Here is a 20,299-nt window from a genome sequence, read left to right on the forward strand (position 1 = left end):
TCTCTCTCTCTCCATATTTACATGTTTATGTATGTACTCTTTTATCTTTGTTATAACAAACAAGTTTTTTTTTTTTTTTTGGGGAACAAGTTACAACTTGTTCCTCAAAAAAAAAAAAAGTTTAGCATTTGTTATGGGAAAATTTTCTTTTCCATTGCAATTTGGTTTTTGATCTCTACTATCAAAGGTAATCTCTCTCTCATTTCAATTTCATTATGGTCTTGATCTTTGGTTTGTTCTAATGCTTCATGTTTTATAGATTGTTTTATTTGTATATGAAATTTCAAGTTGAATGATCATTTTGTGGCTAAAGATCTCTCTCTCTTGAAATTTACTATTACTAACTATCATTTTTAAATTCATAAATAATTTTTTTTTTTAAATTATTGTTGTTTAGAAATTTGTATTTCTTGTTCATGGCCAGCTTTGATTAGGTGGTCAACTTGGACCAAAATATTATTCCTCTTGGTATTAATTTTTAATTTAAGATTACAATATGTGGGGACCCGAGGACCGAGAAAGGATACAACAAACTATGATTATCACTATAAAGGCATTCTAAGCCCGAAGAGGGGATTTACCTGAGGATAGGAGGAGAAGAGACAAAATACTTCCTAGAAGTCCAAATGAAGAGGATGGGGTTTAGAGAGAGAGTCAAGGTAGGTGAAGAAAGTTTCCAGTGAAAGCTCACCTACTGCCTCTACATTAAATGACTGGTAACAGTTTTATCAACTACATTGATGGGGAAGTGACCTGAATAGTGGAATTAACAGCTAAGCAGCTCATTCTACCACCTTCAACTGAAGTTTAAGGGGACAAGTGTCCTAAAGAGAGTCTAGACGAGTGGAGATGGAGGGTTAGGATGTAATAGGCATAGGAGTATATAAAGAAAGAGAACTTCCAGATAAAGGGATCCAGAAAAATAATCAAAGGAGAGAGATTAGAGCAAGAACAGTGATAGAAAGAAAAAAAGAGAACAATGTATCTCCTAGCATAAAAATTTCGTCCCCGGGCGAGCTTGTAAAGAGCTTTTCATATATTTAATCTTGGACTTTTGTTCATTCTTTCCCTGTTTGTATCCTCGGGCTAAGCCTCCCTTGTTTTACCCCACTCTCTTTACAAATATCTATTGATTTGGGCTTAGCTGGGTCACACAAATTTCACTATTCTAAGTGGGTTTGGGCCGCCAGATTTTCGTGTCCTTACACAATATATGTGAAATTCTTTGAGGCAATTAGCTCAAGGCTTTTGAACTGCCGCGCCTTCTCCTTGTCAATAATTCCGCGTACTTCAGGATCAGCTTCAGTCAGACCATAGTCTACAAAGCTACTTCCACTACCTACATTTCATAACAAGTAATTCCATGCAAAACAGATCATTCCATGCAAAACAGATCAGCCTTGAAGTCCTGCTTCTGACAATTGGTGATATATTTAATGTCATAAGCATTAATCTGTTTATATGATTCTATGCAAAAAGAATGCTTTGTGTGCATAACAAGAGAGTAAGAAAAGGTATCAAGCTTATTGTTCTACACTGCTTCCATTTTCCCCAAAAGCAAAAACACAGATAACTACTTTTTATTTATTTATTAGTTCCAATAACACAAGTAACTCATTCTGATGTTTCTGTAGGATTCATGGCCATAGCAATAGCACAAATTGTAATGGAAATTAACATCACACCCAGAATAAGCAATAATTATGGAAGCTCTACAGGTGAGTTTGCAAATGTTATTGCAATAAAATGACCACTACGCTTGTCTATGCAGACAAAGCAGAAGCAGATGTTTAACAAGCAGAAAATTAGAATATACAAATTCTCTGAACTGAGATAAAACAAGATTAAAGAAAAAGAATAAGAATTGAAAGCTACCCTAAAGTAGTCAAAACAAATAGAAATGCAAAAGGCAAAACAATTAAGCTCAGTTTCTAAACTTAGCATTGTGAGGGGGTGAATGAAGGTTGTGATGGGCCAGTAATATCGCCATCCTAATGTCATTTCTCATTATATATTACTCAACAAAACACTGTTATATAGATAGTATCCAACATCAAACTGCCTTGAGTAATTTATGCTTCTTCTGACATGAATATTGAGTCTATCACAAAGGTTCAATACTCATTGGTAACATAAAACTTGGAAAAGATACAGACAAATAAGTACACATCATTAGTAAATCGTATTGAAGATACCAATAGCAATCAAGGCAAAGAAATGTCCACGCTAAACACTACTTCTACAGATGGTATAATGTCACTGTTAGATGAATACAAACTTAAATTCCAAACCTTGACACCTAACAAAGCATTTTAATGGGCTTGAGCCACTTTCCAACAACTCAAAACACATGCACATACATACAAAAATACTTCCCATGTGAAAAAGATAGTATAAAGTCACTACCATCCCAATACAACAACAAGGCCTTAGTCCCAAAACTTTTGGGGTCAACCATGGATCCTCAACAGACTAATGAGGGTCAACTACTGTATATATAGGATCAATTCATGAAAAGTAACTAGATTTTATGCTGGCCATAAACCCACCGCAACCCTCATTTGTCCGGACTTGGGACCAGATAAAAGGTCATACCTAATGCACAAAACTTCCACTTTTCCAGGTTTCAGACCAGATGTGAGCAAAAAATACGACACTAAGCACTGAGACATGAGGAATTCACTACCATCCAGATAAGAACTCAAGGCAACAGAAACAACCAATCAATCAATGTAAAGTTGATACCTCCAATTTCAGGCACAGGAACAGAGGCAGAAGAAGGCGGCCTCCCAATAACCAAACTTCCTTCAACATTAGAAGATTTACAAGGTTTCATCAAATTGAGCCTTCCTTGTTGTGGAAACCCAATAACACTAGACCCTTTTGGAGCAAAATTTGACCCTCTGGTCCAAATGGGCTGTTGAAGAGACCCCAAAAATACAAGGGAAAAAAATATCCTAAACACTTTTTTTTTTTTGGTACAGAAACCCTTTTCATTCAGGGGCTGTCTTTTTCTTATAGAAAATTATCCAATAACCCAAACAGAGATTTAAGCTACTACCATTTTAATTACAAACAACAACAATAATAACAAGTATATGATATTGAACCCTGTATCAGCCAAATGTACAACAGTGTTATATATTAGTTGTTGCGAGACATTTCCAAGATCAACTTTGGAAGAATGTAAAAAAGGCTTTCGGATGCCAAGCAATAAAATGAGTGCATCACACAATTTACACAAGTAAATGAAACTATAAGAACCGAGTAAATGAGTTATATGAAAATCCATATCTATATCTGTATTATCACTATGAATTCAGGACTGCAAAAATGTAATAATTATATAATGTTCTACTTTAAATGTTTAAGAGAATATTCAGCCAAAAAAAAAAGAAAGTGTAAGAGAATTAGTTTGACTAACAGATAGACTACATGGCTCTATCAGCGTTGAATTCTTCCTTGAAATTTACAATGATTCATATCTTGGATTCAAAGAAGTCATACTTAATCATAAGCTCAAAATTGATTGAATAAGATAAAAAGTAATGTAATCTAGTTCTAGTGTACAAGGCAGAAGAAAGCTGTGCTCCAAAACCCTCAAATTATAGCAACAAAACAGCAAATGAAAAGGTACAAGACTGCATGAAAATCTCAGAGATTCACTGGATCAAAGGAAGCAACTACACCCAACAGATTTTTGCATGTATCCTCAAAAACAACAAGAACAATCAAATGGACATAATGGGGTACATCCAGCATCAGACTTATTAATACCCAACTCCTCTTCTGTGTAAACAGTAAACCCATCATTTGTTCTTTTTCTAGGCCGGGAAGGTGGCTCAGCGAACTCACTATCATTAGAACCTTTATCCTTCTTCTTTTTCTTAGTCTTCTTAGGATTTCCAGTTGCTTCTTCATTAGGCTTTTCAGATTCAGACTTCTTCCTTTTCTTTCCTGCAAAGATTTCATCGATTTCACTAACAGCCTTTTTCTGCACCGAAGAGAGTTTTTCTTCTTCCACAGCATTATTACTTTCTTGCATTTGTTTAGCCTTTTTGGAAGAACTCTTTTTTGTCACCGGAGAGGGATTTTCTTCTTCCACAGCATTATTATTTTCTTGCATTTGCTTAGCCTTTTTGGAAGAACTCTTCTTTGTCACCGGAGAGGGTTTTTCTTCTTCCACAGCATTATTATTTTCTTGCACTTGCCTAGCCTTTTTAGAATAAGTTTTTTTCGGCATTGTAACAAACTGATGCTACAGACCTAGATTTTTATTTTTATTTTTTTAATACTGCAATTATAACAAAAGGAGGTCAATATTTGCTCAGCTTAGTTTCTGAAAATAATATAAAAAGTGAGAGTTATTACAGACACACACGAATCTTTTTAAACATTTGATAAGTCATCAGATTAGGACCTAATAAAACAAGAAGAAAACTTCAGTAAAGTTCTTTAGGTGCTTTATCTTAAATTCTCCTATTAAATTCAACCATATGACTTATTGGCCAATGCAGTTCCTTGTGTATAGTTAAAGCTTCCTAGACCGCATATTTGGGGTTCAAAAATAAATAGTTAAATACCACACAGTTGAATTTAATCGGGATATCAAAGGTTCCACACTTAAGAAATTGTAACTAAATTTTACCTATAAAACAAGCCAACAAAACTATTTTCACTCAGATAGTGATCGCTGATTAGTACAACATCACTAACAAAGTAAATAAACTGAGCAACAAACAAGGACCCACATCACTGCAGCTCACTCAATTGCAACAAACTATAAAACACAAGCTCAAGACGCAATATTTATATAAATACATGCTCCATTGTTCCAAATGACAATAATAATAAAAGGAAATAAGAAACCCCAGAAACCATATTTAGCTCAAGTATCACAAATAAGCAGAGAAACAGAAAAAAGACGCAACCTTTAAAGTGCTATTAATAAACATTATCACAAATAATCAATATGGGACAATAGTATAATATAAATGAAATACAAAGAAATCGAAATTTGTCTGGTTTTGCCATATTTTCTCAGCACCCAAACACAAGAAAAATAAACTCAAAATCATGTATTTTCAGCAAACAAATAACTCTCAATTAAGTAAAAAAGAGAACATACCCAAAATAAAGAGAGAGGTCGAGAAAGCCAGCAACAATGAAGAGAAGCAGCGGCGTCCGCGTGAGAGAGAGAGAGAGAGAGAGAGAAGAGAAGAGTCTTGGGAGAACAACAACGGCTGAAGCGAATGAAAGAGAGAAGCGAGGACGGCAACGACGTAGTTTTGATATATAACAAGAGAAACCCAAAACGACGTAGGTTTAATTTGATATAAGAAGAGAAACCCAAAACGACAAGAGGGGAAGAAAAAAAAACAAAAAATTGTGTGTGTTTATTTTTAAAAGAAATCAGGGGAAAAAAATTAATTAATTAATTTATAAAAAAAAAAAAAAAAAAAAACAACAACACCGTGTGATGGTTTTGGTGCCACTGGTGAGGTGGTTTTGATGCCGCCGGTGTGGTGTTTTGGCACTGTCGTGTGATGGTTGGGTTCTCATGGCTATAGTGCTACTGGGTTTTTTTTTTTTTTTAAATGACCATCACGTTAGGTGTTTGACACTGTTAATGCTAATGTGGATTAAGTGAACACATAGAATAATTTAATTGGGGAATTAAACGTATTGTACCTAAGTTTTGTTGACTCAAACTTAGGATAAATTTCTCCAAAAACAAAAACTTGAGATAAAGGCTATTTTGTACATGTTAATATTTAATACATATTGAACGGTTTTGATTTGGTTCGAATTAATATGTTCTAAATTTGAGACCAAACTTAAAAAATTTATTTTTCAAAAATTCAAATTGAAACCAGACTGAAAAAGAAATGGAAAAATTAGATTTGATTCAAGCAATTTTTTTTGGTTTAATTTTCAATCCTAATTAATACTACCTTTGATACCAGAGTTTAGCAAAATTTACTAATTGTTAATCCACTTCTGTGAATTAGACTATTTTTTTTCTTTTATGAAAAAAAAAATGGGTAGGGGGTCACTTAAGTTATCATTTTCTACTTGGGCATGGGTATGATGACACTCTACCCATTGGACTCAGGCCAATAGGAGCAAGGGATCCAAATAGGGGTGTCCATGGGTCGGGTTTGTGCCCAACCCAGACTCGACCCGACTGGGGCGGGTGAATAAAAAGTTGACCTAAAACCGACCCAGAGACTTGGTCAGATTTTTCAGTTTGGGTCTCGTCGGTTTCAGGTTGATTCGGGTCGGTATCGGGTTTATCACTAGGGACGAAATCTGGCCGGATCCATCAAGATCTGGCCAAAATTTGGCTGGATCCGTCGAGATCGGATAGAAATCTGGCCGGATTCGTCGAGATCTGGCCTAGATTTCATCGGATAACGGCGAGATCTCGCCGGATCTAGTCGGAAAATCTTAATACTTTGCCGGAAAGGATAAGGATTCGGTTCAGGTCGAGTGTCACGGGTTTAGAAACTAAAAACCGACAACCGACCCGTGTGGGGTCGGGTTAGCTTCGCTGGAACTCGCGTTCGACCGCCGGAGTCGTCGGATCGGGTGGCAGCGGGTCGGATGCGGGCACGTTGGCCGGGTTGAGCGGGTTGCCGAGTCTTCTGGACAATCCTAGATCCAAATGAGTTATAGTTATGCATACAGCCCCATCGAGGACACTAGTGAGCATGAGCCAAGAGTATGGAGTTATTTTTCAAGCGCTTCTCATTGCGCAATTCAAACCTGGGACCTCCACCTTCCAAACCCTTAGCTCTCGTTTGGGAGGAGGGAATGGAAATGAATGAAAAAAATAAAATTAGAATATTATTCATTTTCATTTTTTGGGAGTTTTAATGGAGAGAATGAAAAATTCATTCCCTTATTTAGGAGTTTAAGTGCAAGGGAATGGAATGGGTAGGAGGAAACACTCATTCCTTACTATTCCCTTAAAACCACAAATTTTCATTCCTCCTGAAATTGGGAAAAATGGGAGGAATTGGATTTAGATTTAATGAATTTGTAACTAAAACTCCCAAAATACCTCTATATATTCAACCATTTATTTTTAAATAGGGTTCTAATAGTAATATTGTCATAAAATGATTTCATTTCATTCCCTCTATGTTACTCTCAAACAAGATTATTTACATTCCATTCATTTTTATTTCTTTTTATTTGCTTATTTTAAAATATTCAATCAAGGTTATTTAATTATATTCTATTTCATTCTTTTCTCTTGCTTAAATACATTCCATTCATTTTCATTCTCTTATGATCATTTCATTCCATTCCCTTATGAACTCCCAAACGAAGCCTTAGGAATGAGCCTATGACCACTAGAAAATGCGGTTTATCAGTAAATATTATCAAAGACTAGAACTCTAACCAAGACTAAATTATGATTTGACAATTAATTGACAACTCAACTTTTGACTATGTGATGGTTTCATTAGTTCAATTGGTAAAACATTTGGTCATCAAATAAGAGATTTGGGGTTTGAATCCCACCTACGTAAAAAATTGATTGGTGTTTTGATCTTGTGATAAAGAGCAATTATCATAGAGCAAACATTATAAGTTGGTACTATATTGTATTAAATAAAAAATAAAAAATAAAAAAAAACTTTTGACTATGTGCAAGTATATCCACATATTTGCCAAAAAAAAAAAAAAAAAAAACATATTTTAGACTAGATAACATGATAGAATTTGATAGGATATTATTATAGAGTTTAGGGCCTGTTTGGTTAAATGAATGAAAAAGTGGGGGATTGAAAATGGAGAGAGAATGGAAAAATAATGTCGTATGGCAAGCAACAATTTGTCCATGATATAACACTTTTGACATGTGTCAATACATTTAATATATTTCTCATGTGCCACTCATAAATGAAAAAAAAAAACACTCAACCTTTAAAAAAAAAAGGTTGTTTTATAGATTTCTTTTGGGGAAATACTAACGAGTGCCCTTAGGGTACTAGTTAAGAATCCAATTAAAGAAAGTTTTGACATCATTTTTATGGGAAATGAAAAAAATTAGTAAAACATTAATTGTTTTTTTTTTCTTTTCCCATAAAAACTTTCTTTAACTGGATTCTTAACCAGTGCCCTTAGGGCACTCGTTAGCATAACCCTTTGTTTTTATTATAGTCTTGATCTTTGATTTGTTCTAATGTTTTGTGTTTTATAGATTGTTTTATTTGTATATGAAATTTCAAGTTGAATGATCATTTTGTAGCTAAAGATCTCTCTCTTGAAATTTACTATTACTAACTATCGTTGTTTAATTCATAAAAATAAAAATAAAAACTATTGTTGTTTAGAAATTGTTTTTCTTGTTCATGGCCAGCTTTGATTAAGTGGTCAACTTGGACCAAAATATTATTCGCCTTGGTATTAATTTGATATATATATCAAATTAGTATACCAATATATACTGATACCAAAAATTATTTCATTTCTGAGCCAAATTTTAAAACAATCTTTAGTACAGTATTGACATACTTCATATTTTTGAGCAGAAAAAATCATTGAACACTACTAACTTGATCCTCAGGTGCACAACACCCCCCCCCCCAAAAAAAAAAAAAAAAAAAAACTTGATCCTCAAGTGCACCAAATAATTTTTCGCATTATGATATTTACAACTCATCCTTTCAAATGGGATGAAATTTTCTTGCAAATTTTACCCATATAAATAAATAACTTTCTAACAAATTTTAGTCTAAAATGGAATAACAAAAAATAATAGTCAATAAAGAGCTCTTTAAAATAATAAAGAGTACTGTTAACAAAAATTAATACTTTCTTATAAACATTAAATTTTGAATTGGCCTTGGTATAGACTTTTATTTAATAAGAGCATCCACACTAGATGTGCTAAATGTGCCAAATGCCAAATATTTGGCACATTTGGCACACCAAATACCAAAAAACCCTATTTATCAAATGTTCTAAATCTTATAACTTTTGCCACATATGAACAGTACCGTTGCATTTTGCAATGGTACGGCCAAGAATGCTAAAAAAAAAAGTTTTTTATTCATAGTTTGTTGTTGATGTTGTTGATGGTGATGACAGAGAGGAGATAATATATTATTTTAATGTGTAGTAAATATTATTTTAATGTATAGAATTGAATGATAAAACATCTGATAAATGAGATGTTGTAAAATGATGTGGTAAAATAATAAAGTAGGCTTTTGATGTGTTAAAATGACATTTTTGTTGCAACATCTGATAAGGATGCTCTAAGGCTACTAACAAATAATAATTTCATGCATTATGATATTTACAACTTATCCTTTCATGGAGGATAAAGCTTTCTAACAAATATTACCTGTAAGAAAAAAACACTTTCTAAAAAATTTTAGCATAAAATAGAACAACAAAAAATAATAGTAATAATATAAAACTCTATGTAATAATAAACAATATTATTAACAAAAATTCATACTTTCTTAAACATATCTATTTATAATATTTACAAAAAAAAAAAAATTGTGGGGCCCAACAATTCGTGGACCAGGCCCATTTGCCCTTAGAGAGTCCGAAGGCCCAATCCGAGGAGAGCTGTGGCCTAAGCTCTACAACGCAGAGCACAAAAGAATTTTGGGAGGCAGCCGAGGACAGTGTAGTCCTCGGCAGATCCATAATCCCACCAGAACAAAGGGGTGAAACTGGTATAGAGACGAATTCGTAAGGAGATCTAAGATACCTTGGGGAGGTTATCCTTACTACCCTTCCAGATAAGACCCAGCGCCTGACAGAGCCGTACTCTGCAGCTTTATCAAACCATCCCCAACAATTCCGGGATTGGACTGATGGGACAAATGTCAGTGTTTGTAAAGACTGACCCTACACGTGGACGAAAGATAGCGGACGTAAACTAGTATAAAAGAAAAAGTAAGTGAACCTAGAAGGGGACGCTGGATCCCACCTCCAAGGGAGGGAGAGGATCTGGGTGAGAACATCTCAACAACACCTGAGATTACAGAAAAAACCCATCGTCGGGTAACCGGGGTAAGACCCCAATGGTCCTCGGATCAAGTCCGAGGAGGCCCATCCCCTAGGATGCGATGCCGTAGAGCTTAAACGTTCAAGCCCAAATTCTTTTTCTACACGAACTCCTCTAAAACCAGGACCGGGCACCGCCCCGTGACCAACGGCTAGCTTTTCAAGCCCACTCTCTACAAATCATATTGTGAGGGATCTTTCATGCGCGAGCCCAACATCCTTATTGGGCCGCTAGAGAATTGTGTCCTTACAAAAACCATGTGGAGCACGGGCTAACAACTAGTTAATAGATAAAATTAGTCCATAATACACTCATTGAGGTGTAAAATTGTGTGCTATTTTATTTATTTTTTATATAATTATTACAAAAAGTCAAGGCATAGGATTTAAACTTTGTTTCTCCTTATAAAAAAAATCGAAAAAATATTACTAAATTACAGGGCTCTTATATTTTGAGGTGAAACAAATGTAACTATACGATCCGTTTATTTTGATGGAAGAACTTATGTGAAAAGAGTTTTATACATTTTTCTTTATTTGGTAACATCAGGAAAAATAGGTCTTATGAAAGCTATATTTGGTCAATAAGATACCCTTTTAAATGTATTACTTTTTTTTTCACTAAATTTTTTCAAAAAACAACTCTATTTCACACCACACTAAATAAAAGATGCCAAAAATAATATATTAATATGTGAAATTATTGAAACGAAGCCAGGAGCTATACGGGTTTAGCCATGTAACTCTTTCTATCACTCAATTTAATTATTAGTTAACTTCAAACATTGTAAATGAAAAAAAAGAAAAGAAAAAATAGCTGGACAAAGAGAGATATGAAGCGTAAAAATTGAAAAAAAAAAAGTGGCAAGATCTCTCTCTCTCTCTATATATATATATATAAAAGCATAAAAATTGTAAACGATAAACAAAATAAAGTGACTAGAATCATAGACTCATAACCTTTTGATACCTACAATTGATTTTTAGTTAAAACAACAATTGATTTCATTTCCATGAATAACGCCCGTGGAAATGAAGATGAAGATCATGAATAACGCCCGTGGCTGTAAATTTGAATAACTAGTAGGAGTCTACACAATAATATTGGACAACTAAATTTGATTAAATTTTACAAATTTATTACAGCATTAGAATAATAAACTTTTTGTATATTAAAAAAAAGAAGAACAATAAACTTTCTTTCAAAATTTTAGTTGGAAAATGAAATGCATACCTTTTCTTTCAATATATTGATTACTTTAGTTGGTGTACGCATATAAATGTTATACATGTTTTGAATTATACTAAGAATGTTAATAATTTCTTTTTTTGTGCCTACCAAACACCAAAAAAAACATTTTATAATTCATTTTTAAGGTTATTATCAAATACAGGAAAATGATATAATTTTTTTTAAAATGTTTCTTTTAAATGACTATTTTTTTATATAAAAAAAAAATTGATAACATTGAAACAAAAAAAGACATTCGTATTTCTATCGTGCTAGATATGCCATAAAACAAGGGCAAAAATGGCCCATTAGCATTAATTTTTGAAATATTTAGCAACAGAGCACTGTTTCGGAAATAATTAGGGAAATACCACTTTTTCCGAAAACGCCGCTATAGGGCCCGAAAACGTCACTATAGGGCTTAAAAAACGCCACTATAGGGGCCCCTTGAACCTGTTATAAATTTTGCAGGAAAACGCCGCTATAGGGCCCAAAAACGTCACTATAGGGCTTAAAAACGCCACTATAGGGCCCCTTGAACTTGTTATGGGACTTATAAAAATTTTTTTCAGGAAAACGCCGCTATAGGTCCGAAAAAGTGGTAGATTGCTATATAGTTCGGAAACAGTGTTTCTGAGCAAATTATTTCCAAAATTGATGGTAATGGGCCATTTTTGCCATAAAACAAGCCCAAAAAAAACTAGTAATTCATTTTGTGGTTTTAAAGAAAGTGGGCCAAGTGGAACAAGCTATAGTTGGGCCATTTGGGCCTGTTGTTAAAGTTGAGCCTCTTCACAATAGTAAAAAATGCAACTAAGCCCAAGAAGATTGGCCCAGCCCAGCGGATGACACCGCCTTCAACTCTCTCTCCCTCTCTCACCTTCCTTCTCTGTCTCTATGTGCAGCCAAGCTCTCTAAATCTCCGTAGCGGTAATTTTTTCGAAAACCCATTTGCTATTTTCTTTACACTGTAGAGTAGCTTTTGATTTTGATTTTGACACTTTGAGTTGTTTCTGACTTTCTTCACGATTTTTGATTTTGGGTTTTTGTTTTCTTATTCTAGGTGTTGTTTACTGCTTGAATAATTATCTGGGTATATTAATTCTGATTTTGTAATGGGCTTGATGAGCTGATTGTTACCTTTTTCTTTTTGTTTTACTTGTGGTTTTTTTTTTCTTTTTTTTGGAGGGGCTACTTGTGGTTGTGGGGTTGTTTGTGATTTAGCTTGATTTTTTGGTACTAATATATATATAAAATTTTTTTTTTTTTGAAGAGGGTACTAATATTAATATCCAAGATGTTTGTTTTCTTGTCCTAGTTTCGCCCAGTATGTTGCATGGCTATACATAAAAGAATAACATATAATATAATACATAAATTGAACTCACAAAAAAGTCTAGTTTAATTGAATCGGGCTTGTGAAAAATGTGTTGTAAAATAAATATGCATTATAAAATTAACTTCAATTATGTTACATATCATAGTAAAGACAAAAAAATGAAAATTATTATAGGGAAATGTTAATGGGCACCTTTTGGGATCCATCTAATAAAAAATTGGTATAAATTGATAAAATAACTGAAAATAGTACTGAACTGACATCAAGGTGTTTCTTAACGGGCACCTTACGATGCCCGTTAACACTACCTATTATTAAAAGTTGGGTCTTAGGTTACACTAAATAGTTGTATTCTCTACAAGTGCATACTATCTCATTAACTATTATTATTATATATTAAGATAGTTTGCCTTATATTAAACTCTGTTAGGGTACTTTTTTTTACACCTAATTCTATTTAAGTACTACCTATTTATTTTCAAACACCGCTAATATGTTATTGAGTTTTCCCAAATATTTTTTGCTCTATTATTATGTTAATTACAAATGTTTCATATCTCATTATCTAAATTGGGTTATGATATAAAATATCACAAAAAGTCCAAAAACTCATATTTTATCTAATTTTATTATCATTATCTATATATATATATATATAAAACGGAAGCCTCTGAAGCTCCCACAATTTTCCACGTCACCATTATTTTCTTTTTCTTTTTATTTTAGATTCTTTTTATTTTAGGTTTTATAGTCAGACTGGTGGGCCCTTATGATGTTGAGCTTGGCCCATTTGAATCTGTAAAGTCGGTTCCGTTCTTCATCTTCAACTATAACTCTGTTTCATATATAAAGCTTTTATTTTACAACATAGTCATGTGTGTTAAATAGAGTTGGTATCAAAGAAAAACAGATCACTTTGCTGCTTCATTATAGGTATGATCTCTCTCTCTCGCTTAAAATACTTTTGGATAATTTTCTTTTCTGGGTTTTTTTTTTTAGTGAATGATATAGACATATAATATATTGCTCAATACTTGGTTTCATTCAAGGAAAAAAAGAAAAGAAAAGTTCACAGATTAAAAACTGATATAGTTTGTTTCGTATATAAAGCTTTTATTTTACAACATAGTCGTGTGTTAAACAGAGTTGGTATCAAATAAAAACAGTTAACTTTGCTGCTTCATTATAGGTATGATCTCTCTCTCTCGCTTAAAATACTTTTGGATAATTTTCTTTTCTGGGTTTATTTTTTTAGTGAATGATATAGACATATAATATATTGCTCAATACTTGGTTTCGTTCAAGGAAAAAAAGAAAAGAAAAGAATAGAAAAGAAAAGTTCACAGATTAAAAACTGATATAGATATTAATCTACTGACGTGATTACAATACTCTTGCAAGGAATTGTTACAGTAGTTTTGTGTTTTTTTTTTTGGGCCGAGTGCAAGAGCAGTTTTGTGTTTTTTTTTTTGCTGAGTGCAAGAATAGTTTGGTGTAATTTGTACTACTATGTATTTTATATATAAAACCCTCATATGATCTTGAAAAAACTACTCTATAAAAAAATTGTCATCAATAACAAGAAGAAGAGCTTATTCCTGACCATCAAAATCACAATTTTCCTGTCATCAATAATCAATTTTATATTAATGTTGTGATATAGTCCATAGGTTTTTTTTTTTTTTTTTTTTTTTTAAAATTAATTTTAAGGAGAAGTATAGTCCATATGGGAATGGTTTAGATGTTTCCTACTAGATTTTGGAATCTTAGATTGATTAGTAGAATAATATGGAGTAAGGATGTATATTATTCATATTAAAAGTGGCAATTCACATTGATAAGAAACTAAACAAGGACATGTGATAACCTCTATACATATGGTGGTAGTGTAGCGTTGGTGCATGTAGGAGTTAGAAGACAAAATTTTGTCTTTTTTATTTATTTAAAATATGCATCCTACTTTGTTGGTACCTATGTGAAACTATTCAAATTTTACAACAATTTATTTGTTCATATACTATCATTTTTTTTTTTTGGGATAAATAATAAAACAAAAGCAGCCATTTATTTATTTATTTAAATAATGCATCCTACTTGATTAATACCCATACAATACCTATGGGAAACTATTTTAAATTATAAAATAATTTTTCTATTAACTTTTAATTAATAGTTTTTTCATATAGGTTTCTTTATTTGTTTTTTATAAATATATGTAATTTTAAATTTAACTATCCCGTGCATCGCACGGGTTAGCGACTAGTTTAGCTAAACTTAAAACCGGCCCTATGAACCCAATAAACCCATCATATTCTATTTAAAGCCCAAGAATACTTATGCTTGGTAATATTTGAAAAGCTCGTGATTCAAATCCATAGCAAAATAATTTTATCAATGGAATTCAAATTTATAATCAAAGCCCATGATTTAAACCCATGACAATTTATTTATCTAAAACCCAATTTATAATCAAGGTGTTTCTTAACGGGCACCTTACGATGCCCGTTAACACTACCTATTATTAAAAGTTGGGTCTTAGGTTACACTAAATAGTTGTATTCTCTACAAGTGCATACTATCTCATTAACTATTATTATTATATATTAAGATAGTTTGCCTTATATTAAACTCTGTTAGGGTACTTTTTTTTACACCTAATTCTATTTAAGTACTACCTATTTATTTTCAAATACCGCTAATATGTTATTGAGTTTTCCCAAATATTTTTTGCTCTATTATTATGTTAATTACAAATGTTTCATATCTCATTATCTAAATTGGGTTATGATATAAAATATCACAAAAAGTCCAAAAACTCATATTTTATCCAATTTTATTATCATTATTTAGCTAAACTTAAAACCGGCCCTATGAACCCAATAAACCCATCATATTCTATTTAAAGCCCAAGAATACTTATGCTTGGTAATATTTGAAAAGCTCGTGATTCAAATCCATAGCAAAACAATTTTATCAATGGAATTCAAATTTATAATCAAAGCCCATGATTTAAACCCATGACAATTTATTTATCTAAAACCCAATTCACATTAACAACATCAAAGCCCAATTCTCATTGGTAATATCAAAACCCAGTTCTCGCTGGCAATATTTAAAGCACAATTTCCATTGACAATATCAAAACACAATTCTCATTGGTAATATCAAAGTCTAGTTCTTGCTGGCAATATTTAAAACTCAATTCTCATTGGCAATATCAAAACCCAATTCTCATTGGTTACATCAAAGTCCAGTTCTTATTAGCAACATCAAAACCTAATTCTCATTGGCAATATCAAAACCCAATTCTTATTGGTAATATCAAAACCCAATTCTCATTTTTTGGCACTATTTTATCAAAAGTCCAAGGTTATTAATACTTGACAAAAATATTATATCATAGTTATTTCACTTAAAAGTCCAATAATGAACAATACTTTAGATTCTTAAACATATTACTGTAATATTACAAGCTCATGGATTTTATAAATTATCTTTTCTCAAAACCCATGGCAATCATCTTATAAAAGCCCATGGAAAATTATGATTATTTATCTTAGACCCATGACATTTATTTATTTCATATCATATTATAAACTCATATTCACTATCTATCTTACATCACGACATTCATAATATTTATTTCCAAAACCATGATAAATATTATTCTCAATAAAATATTGGAGGTCATTATTTAAAAAAGCTCCAAAGAAAATATCATTTACAAAGTAATCCATAGTAAAAATTATGAGAAACTATACAAGTTGTTATTTAAAACCCATGAGAATTAATATCCAAAATCTATCATAAATATTTATTAAAACTCATGAATTCATTTTATTTCTACTAACAACTAAAACCCACGAGGAGTAAAAAACTCATGGCAAAGCATGTCTTTAATGCCCATTTTGTAGGCCCAAGAATCTCATGGAGTAGGGAACAAGCCCAAACAAACAAAAGGGCCATATGGCCCAACTAAAAGTGCTGAAATGGAGCAAATTTCCAACCCAAAAAGGTCCCAGCAAGAGGCTTGAAAGTGGGCAACTAGCCCTTATTTATCCCTAACCAAAGAATAACTAGAGACCCCTACAAGAGAACCAAGTCTTTGAGGATGAACTAGGGGCTGTCCTATCAATTTTCTGCCACCCTTTACCTGACGTGAACAGTACCCGAGGACTATCATATCAACTGAAGTCTGAAGGATGATGGAATTGCATCATCTTCCTTAAGATTGTACCTCCAACAGAAGGAGAGCTGAAACCAAGTTATCCAAACCTTAAACAAATTGATGCTATAAATGTAAAAAATGTTCAAGACATGATTCATGTGCCAAGCCCATGAATCCTAAAGAGGAAAATTTGGGAACATGTGGTTTGGAGGGCATAAAGAGATCTCCAGTGAAAACCTCTGAAGTGGACTTAAACTTTGACACCTGACTTGGGGTGTTGAATCCTACTTCCTAGGGTTCAAATCTCAGTTGTAACACTAGAATTCTTCCTTAATACTTGCCTTAATCTCATTGGCTGAACACAATCTTAACAATTTTAGCATTTAATGCAAGATTACCCCAAACACTCCAAAATCTCATCATTACCCAAAGAAGCAAGATAGTCCCTAAAGTAAATCTCCTACTTCTGACCAAAAATCCCAGGAAGATTAACCTTGATTCACTATCTCTGATTAGTCCTACGTTTTTTTTTTTTTGGATTCTTGTTAATTAATACTTCTCTAAAACTCCATTATAAAAACATAAACACCTCAGCCCACTGGAGGACGGCCACTCCCTCTGAAACTCTTGATTGGTTTGCCATTTTGTTTGTGGTTTAGCTCTCCTTAAGCTCACCACTTATTCCTCTTAAACAGCTACCCTCTCTGAAACTCTTGATTTGTTTACTACTTTGCTCATGGTTTAACTTTCCTCAAGCTTACCATTCATCATCTTTAGCCCACACTCATTTGATTTCAGATACTCTTTTCCTCCTTTCACACAATCATAGCCTATAAATGTCTCTCAACTGATTATAAACAGCCCACCACTCACAAAAAGCCTTAACCTCAATGTTAATCTCATTCCACTCACTCAAAACAGCATGCATTACCTCATTCATGCCTTATGCACACACACTCACCAAAATCTTAGTTTAATATTTGCTGCATTGAGCTGGGATCTCTCTCTTCCTTTATTCCATCCTATTTTTCCTCTTTTATTTGTAACTATGGAGTTTTTAATCCTTATTTATTATTATTATGATGAAGGCCATAATGTTCTGGATACTGTGAAAGTTTTCCCTTATGTTGACTTAATAATAATAAGGAAAACATATGATTTTTACCATGTAAACACACTTATTAACCTAGAATTATCCTATCGCTAGAGATAATACCATCCCACTAGAAGACTGATTTGAACTATGATGCTATAAAAGGACTAATAATATAACAAACTAACAACAGTAATGTGTTTATTGTGCTTTATTGTTGTCTTCTTGTTAGGGTCTATCTCTTACTTGGGTGGACTTACACAACACCAAAAGCCTTTAGGTTTTATTTCAAGGGCCCATCGTCGAGTTTCAGCTTGGCTACCCCATATTTTATTTGGAAATATTAAAATTTTCCCCTCAACAAACTTTATTACCTAAGTTTCGAGAAATTGAATTTAAAAAATTATACCTGAATTGAAATTCTGTGATGGGTTTATAAATTAATTGGTGTTTCCTCATGCACAAAGTACTCGAGGGTCTAAGGAAAAAAAATATTTGAATTAAGAGATTAGTAGCAACATATTATAACTATCTTAAAAAAATAAATTGAAATTCTATTACAAAAGTTTCAAGTGATTTAAAATAAAATAAAATATATTTTGTAGTTAAGCATATGAACAACATTTAGAGAGAATAGTATTTGTCAGGTGGTGAGGGACAGTCAAATCTCATTTTATGGAGATTCCATCCAATGATGGCTCTTTTTTTTCTTTTTCCTTTTCTTTTTTGTTAAAAGGAAAATGGTAGGAAACTTCCCTACTTTTTATGGGCATTGAATCAATAATAAATGGAAAAGAGGAGAAAGTTAATAAAAATGGCAAATTATAACTTATCTATATGTGATTCAAAATTTGACACTTATTTACAAGAAGTTAGTTCGATTAGAGTTCTGTAACCCACTTTTGTTAAAAATAAGACTAAAGTTTTATTTTTGTTCTACTTTTATTTATCTATCTTCCCAAAACAAAAAACACATTAAAAAAAAAGAAGAGAGAAAACAAGATCAAAAAGGGAGGGTTTTGTAGAAATTAAGAACCATCGTAATCTCTTCTCCTCCACATCTCATTCATCAAACTCCAGCCAAAAGAACTTCTTTGCTTTTGGTAGAGATGAATCTTTCTACAAGCATTGTTCATCCACTGCCAAGCCTTTCACTCCAAATTAAAATTAAAAAAAAAAAAAACAAATAAATGCACACAAAACCCACCAAAATTAAACAAAGGGGAGATAAAGTAATGGTTTAGTCAAAAGTTGCTAATGAACCTCAAACAAAGGACCTCAAATCAGATCAACCCACAACCCAGAACCTCAAACAAAGAAAAAAGAAAAAAAGAAAAAGAAAAAAAAAACCCTTAAAGCAAAAAGAGAGAAAAGGATAATATAGATTTGTGGAGTTGAATCGGATTTTATTTTTCTGAGTATATGTTCTTCTTGTTCAACCTTATCTACAGGGGCGGCGCCACGTTAAGGCCAGGGTGGTCCCAGAACCACCTTGACCTGGAATTTTATTTTTATATATAATAATCTAAATTTTTTTTATTTGTCTACCCTTCAAAAAAAATTTGGGAACACTCTTAGTTTTTTTTTATACCAATAAAATTAAAATTTTCTCCATAATTTGTTCTACATTCAGTGGATGAATGATTGCTTGGTTGTGTACATTGAAAGAGATGTAACTTGTAGTACTGATAATGAGATTATCATGCAACGATTTCAAAATATGAAAATTCGTAGAAGGTAATTGTAAACTTTATGTATTTGCGTATTTTTTCATTGTTGTTGTTGTCAATATATGAATTTATCTTTTTATTAGATTGTATAATCTAAGCTTCTTAAGGAACACTCTAAGAAAAATTCCTGAAACTGCCACTGCTTATTTACACAATTTTTTTGCCTGCATGAGTCTAATAACTATAAAGACAAACACATGAAATGACCACGGGTGGTTTGCCTTGGTTATGATCTGAAATGGGCCTGGAAAATTTCAAGAACATTAAGATTCCAAAGAACAATAGTCACATATTAAAAACTTCCATAATTAAAGAGCAATTATAAAATGAGTTTTAAAGTATTAGTATTACAGATCAATGTGATAATTATATTACAGAAGAAGGAGGCAATGCATGTGATAGGCTATAGCATCCTTTCCACTCGAATTTGAGTATATTCTGTTAAGCTCCTAAATGTCTAGGGGAAAAAGGGGCAAACGAAAAAAAAAAAAAAAAAATCTAACAAACAAAATGCAAAAGAAAAAGATGTCCATTTAAGATAAGATTCAAATATTATCAAGGTTTTCCCCATGCCTTTGCATAAGGATCACATGGGAGATGATGAGGTGTAAGATATTCCTAACATTGCAAAATAATGGCAGCTCATGGCTAGGGCCGTTTAGTAAGTTCCAAAACTTATTAATGTCATTTCAATTAG

At 32.5% G+C, this 20,299-nt stretch overlaps 1 protein-coding gene across 1 annotated transcript; it reads right to left on the reverse strand.

The window, feature by feature from the left end:
• Nucleotides 1–3,419: 3,419 nt before the first annotated feature.
• LOC115992289 (translation initiation factor IF-2-like) lies at nt 3,420–5,218 on the reverse strand. Its single transcript, XM_031116441.1, has 2 exons — nt 5,129–5,218; nt 3,420–4,294 (listed from the first exon to the last, which is right to left on the reverse strand). Exon 2 carries the CDS (start codon nt 4,241–4,243, stop codon nt 3,713–3,715), a length of 531 nt encoding a protein of 176 aa, XP_030972301.1. The 5' UTR covers nt 4,244–4,294; nt 5,129–5,218; the 3' UTR covers nt 3,420–3,712.
• Nucleotides 5,219–20,299: the final 15,081 nt, after the last annotated feature.

Source organism: Quercus lobata, chromosome 5 (assembly GCF_001633185.2).
Source record: "Quercus lobata isolate SW786 chromosome 5, ValleyOak3.0 Primary Assembly, whole genome shotgun sequence".
Lineage (NCBI taxonomy): Eukaryota > Viridiplantae > Streptophyta > Magnoliopsida > Fagales > Fagaceae > Quercus > Quercus lobata.